Raw genomic sequence first — 4,531 nt, 5'->3', positions numbered from 1 at the left:
ATATAGATCTAGTTCTAGGTCTAGATAGGGTCTAACTTTTAGTCTAAGTTATTTAGTCTAACAAAGTTAGATCTAGGCCAGCGTTAGAGATTATAGATCATACAGTAGACTAGATCAGCCAGTTAGGGCTAGGCTAGAAATCTAGAATGAATATATAGCACAGACTAACGTTAGGCCTAGGCCTAGATCTAAATTCTTACATAAATCTAGGCCAGGCCTAGTCTAGACTCTAGTCAAGACTGAGCTGTTGGTCTAGGTTTAGGCCTGTTTTTCTAGTCCTGGATCTGGAAACCTAAATGTTATGTTTTGGGTTCATCCAGCCGAATAATGACACATTAAAGTCTCAAGTTTTGCTTAACTCAAAATGTCTGTTGACTCTTTATTGCTCCTTCATTTACAGTCTCCTTGTGTGTGTTGTCCAATGTCCACTTCTACATGTGTATACATAATACAGATTCATACATGTTGCTAGTCTGTACATGCAGACCTTATTACACATTTATGTTATTCTTTCTTTCAAACCTTCATATATAACATTCCTCCCCCTTACATAAATGTACATGGGTAAATTTTGAAATACAACAATTTCCACTTTCTGTGTTCCATGCAATTAAGGCATTATAATTTCAACCACTATTTCACTCCCATACTTCAACTTGCAATATTTCACTGTATGAAGTTTTAGTTATTTGGCTTCAAATTCCTCAATCCTCAGTATTCTGATTTCTTCATGGTAGACTGTTTCCGTCTAACTGACTTGCTCAGATCTGGACGCAAATTGTCGAGTCTTGTGCGGACTTTCCTCTTGAACATCAGTTCACTGGGCGTCTTTCCTGTTGTTTCCTGTGGTGTGGCTCTGTAGGTCAACAAGAACCTTTGAAGTTTCTTTTCAAAGTCACTTCCTTGTCCCTTCTTCATTGCTGTTTTGACAGTTTGTACACCTCTCTCTGCAAGACCATTGCTGGCTGGGTGCTTGGGTGCTGTCTGGATATGGCAAATGTTGTTGTTATTCATCAAAGTGGCAAACTCTTCTGAAACAAATTGTGTGCCATTGTCTGTCACCACGGTCTCTGGTAATCCGTGTGTTGCAAACAATCGTCTAAGGGTGATCACTGTGGCATTGGCTGTGGCTCGCTTCACTCGAATAGCTTCGAGCCATTTGCTGTGGGCATCAACGACGATCAAGATATTCTCGTCACCAATGGAGGCATAGTCACAGTGGATCCTACTCCATGGCTTCTCAGGAAACTCCCACGGATGTATGGGTACTGCTGCTGGGCTGTGCTGATTCTGTTGACAGCTTTCACAACATCTCACGTGCTGTTCCAACTGGTTGTCTATCTTGGGCCACCATACGTACGACCTGGCTAGTGACTTCATTTTCACAATCCCTGGGTGTGTACTATGTAACTCGTTCAGGATTCTCTCCTTCATTTCTAGGTTGTCAGGGATAATCACTCTAGATCCCCAAAGGATTATATCATCTTCTATGGACAACTCGTATTTTTTTTACTTGCGAAGGGCTTCAGTTCATCTGGCAGATTTCTTGTTGCTGGCCATCCATTCAGGATATGATGCTTTACTTTGGACAGTACTCTGTCCTTCTTGGTGGCACGTTTCACCTCCTGTGCATCAACAGGGCGTGTTTCAAGGTCATTAAGCATGTTGATTCGGGGCATTGGTGCTTCATCTAGCTCTGCGAGCTCTGGATGATTCCATGAAGTTTCTTCTCCCCGGAGTCGTAGGCGAGAGAACGCATCTGCGTTTTGGTGCTTCTTTCCTTCACGGTGTACTATCTTGTAGCTGTATGCCGACAAGATCATGTGCCATCTTGCAACACGAGCCGAGGCCATCGGGCTCGCTGGTTTGTGGTCTCCAAAGAGTCCCATCAACGGCTTGTGGTCTGTCACAATCGTAAATGACCTTCCATGAAGTTGCTTGTGGAATTTCTTCAGTCCGAAGATTATCGACAGACTCTCCTTTTCATACTGCGCATAGTTGACTTCACTTGGCTTGAGGGTACGTGAAGCAAAAGCTATGGGGTGTTCTTGTCCGTCTGATTCCACATGGCTTATCACCGCACCTAATCCATATGGGCTGGCATCTGTCTGTAACACAATGGATTTGGCTGGATCATAATGCGTCAGAATGGTGTCAGTCTGTAGGAGACGCTTTGATTTCTGGAATGCTTTTTCCTGATTCTTTCCCCACTTGAACTTAGGGTCAGGCTGGCTGCTTCTCTTCCCACTGGAGGTTGATCTGAATTCTGCTTTCAGCATTTCAGTCAAGTGCACAATCTTCTGGGATAGGTTGGGTATAAATTTGCGATAATATCCAAGTAAACCAAGATAAGCCTGGAGTTGGCTTTGATTCACTGGGCGTTCTGCCTGGCGTATGGCATCAAGTTTGTCTTGAAGAGGCCGGAGACCTTTCTTGTCAAGGCGATGACCAAGGTAGTCAACCGAGTCTTTCATCAGTTCGCACTTCTCCTTCTTCAAGCGTAAACCATTGCTTTCTAGTCTTGAAAGAACCGCTTCCCGGTTTATCAGATGATCTTCATCAGTCTTGCCACTGATAAGTATGTCATCAAGATATGGCTTGCACATAGGGATGTCTGCCAAGAGGCTCTCCATAGTCCTCTGAAACATAGCTGGAGCGCTTGCTATCCCAAAAGGTAGTCTTGTATACTCAAAGAGACCTCTATGTGTGTTGATTGTAGTGTACTTGCGGGCTTCTGGATCTAATTCTATCTGATGATAGGCGTGACTTAAATCCAGCTTGGTGAATCTTTCTCCACCTTCAAGTTCTTGTAGGAGGTCTTCCAGAGTTGGTAAGGGATACTGTTCTACCTTCAGGACTTTGTTTGCAGTTAGCTTGTAATTACCACAGATTCTCATCCGTCCATCTGGCTTAGGGACTGCAATGATTGGGCATGCAAAATCTGCGGTCTTGACTGGCTTGATGATGCCGTCCTCCAACAAGCTATCTAATGCTTTGTCTATCTGCTTCCTGGCAGCATAGGAAACAGGGGCTGCTTTGTAGAACTTTGGTTGATTGTTCTCTTCTTCAGGATACACTTTGGCCTGGTATCCTATCAGTTGTCCCACTGAACTATCATCAAACAACTCCGCATGCTTTTTGAATACATCTTGCATAACATCTTGCAAATTATGCATACTTCTGGGGCTTGCTTATGCAATATGGTTGGCTAACTGTGCTAACAGTTGTGGATACTTCTGTAACCAGTCCCTTCCAATCAGGCTGGCACCTTGTTGGACAACAACTAGCTTCAGCTTGTCTGGCTTCATCTGTGTTTCAAGCTGAACATCAACTGTGGCTTCACCAGAAATGTCTAATTTCCCTTCTGTATAGGACTTGAGTCTAATGTTACTGGAAGTTAGCTTGGAATCTTTGCTGATTCTACTGTACACTGCCTTTGAAACAATAGACCATGGACTTCCAGTATCAATTTCGAGCTGTACTTCTGCGCCATTCACTATCACAGTAGTCATATATGGATCAGAATTTGATAATCTGTAAATCGATTCGTCTTCCAGATGATCCATTTTTCCTTCTTCGGAGTTTGATGCAGAGTCCTCATCATCTAAGTGATGTGCTTTCTTTGAAGATTGTGTTTTCTTTTGATAGAATTTCTGCTGGTAGGCTTTCACTAGTTCACACTGGCTTTTCGTGTGACCAGTTTTTGAACATTTGTAGCACTGTTCGTCGCGAAATTTACAAGTCGCTGGCTCATGGCTGCTACCACCACATCTCCAACATCTCTTTGGGCTTGGAGTAGAACGCTTGTCCTTGGACTTAACCGTCTTTGCTGGAGTCCTATTCTGTGGTTCAGCGGTCACCTTCCTCTGAAGTTTATGAACCGATGTAGGCTCATCATGTGGCTTTTGTATCTTCTTGATCTGTTCCACATCTTGCTTCGCTACTTCCATTGCTGTCGCAATGTTGACTGCTTTTTCAAAAGTCAACTGGGGCATTCCCAATAGCTTTCGTTGTATGTTGACATCTGAACATCCTACTACTAGTCTGTCTCTCAACATGTTCTCAAGTTCTTTGAAGTTGCAACCATCGCTAAGCTGTCTGAGCTTTGCTAAGAACTGAGGGATTGTTTCATTTGTTCGCTGTGTGCATGTGTAAAATCTATATCTTTGCACAATTTCTGTAGGCTTTGGCGAGTAGTGTGTAGTCAGTGCATCTTTACATTCTTTGTATGTTTTAGCTAATGTCTTATCTGGCTGTAACAGTGCACGAAGGGTATGATAACCTTTGCTACCTAATCCTGTTAAGAACAATGCTTTTTGCTTTTCATCTGATTTTATGTCATTAGAAGTGAACCATGCCTCTAAGACTTCGGTCCATTCTTCAAATGTGTAACCAGAATCTAAATGGGGGGCATTCCCAATGACTAGATTATCATTAGCCATCATGGGTACTTGACTAGTACTTACACTTAACAGAATAACAACATAGGCTGTAGGTATACACTGTAAAATACTTCTACTAGACCTGCATA

At 42.9% G+C, this 4,531-nt stretch overlaps 1 protein-coding gene across 1 annotated transcript; it reads right to left on the bottom strand.

The window, feature by feature from the left end:
- Nucleotides 1-711: 711 nt before the first annotated feature.
- LOC129267318 (uncharacterized protein K02A2.6-like) lies at nucleotides 712-1,380 on the bottom strand. Its single transcript, XM_054905039.2, has one exon. It carries the CDS (start codon nucleotides 1,378-1,380, stop codon nucleotides 712-714), a length of 669 nt encoding a protein of 222 aa, XP_054761014.2.
- Between the last annotated feature and the right edge of the window lie 3,151 nt (nucleotides 1,381-4,531).

This window comes from Lytechinus pictus, chromosome 8 (genome assembly GCF_037042905.1).
Source record: "Lytechinus pictus isolate F3 Inbred chromosome 8, Lp3.0, whole genome shotgun sequence".
Lineage (NCBI taxonomy): Eukaryota > Metazoa > Echinodermata > Echinoidea > Temnopleuroida > Toxopneustidae > Lytechinus > Lytechinus pictus.
The sequence above is the reverse complement of the archived record's forward strand: the minus strand, read 5'-3'. Positions and strand labels throughout refer to the sequence as shown.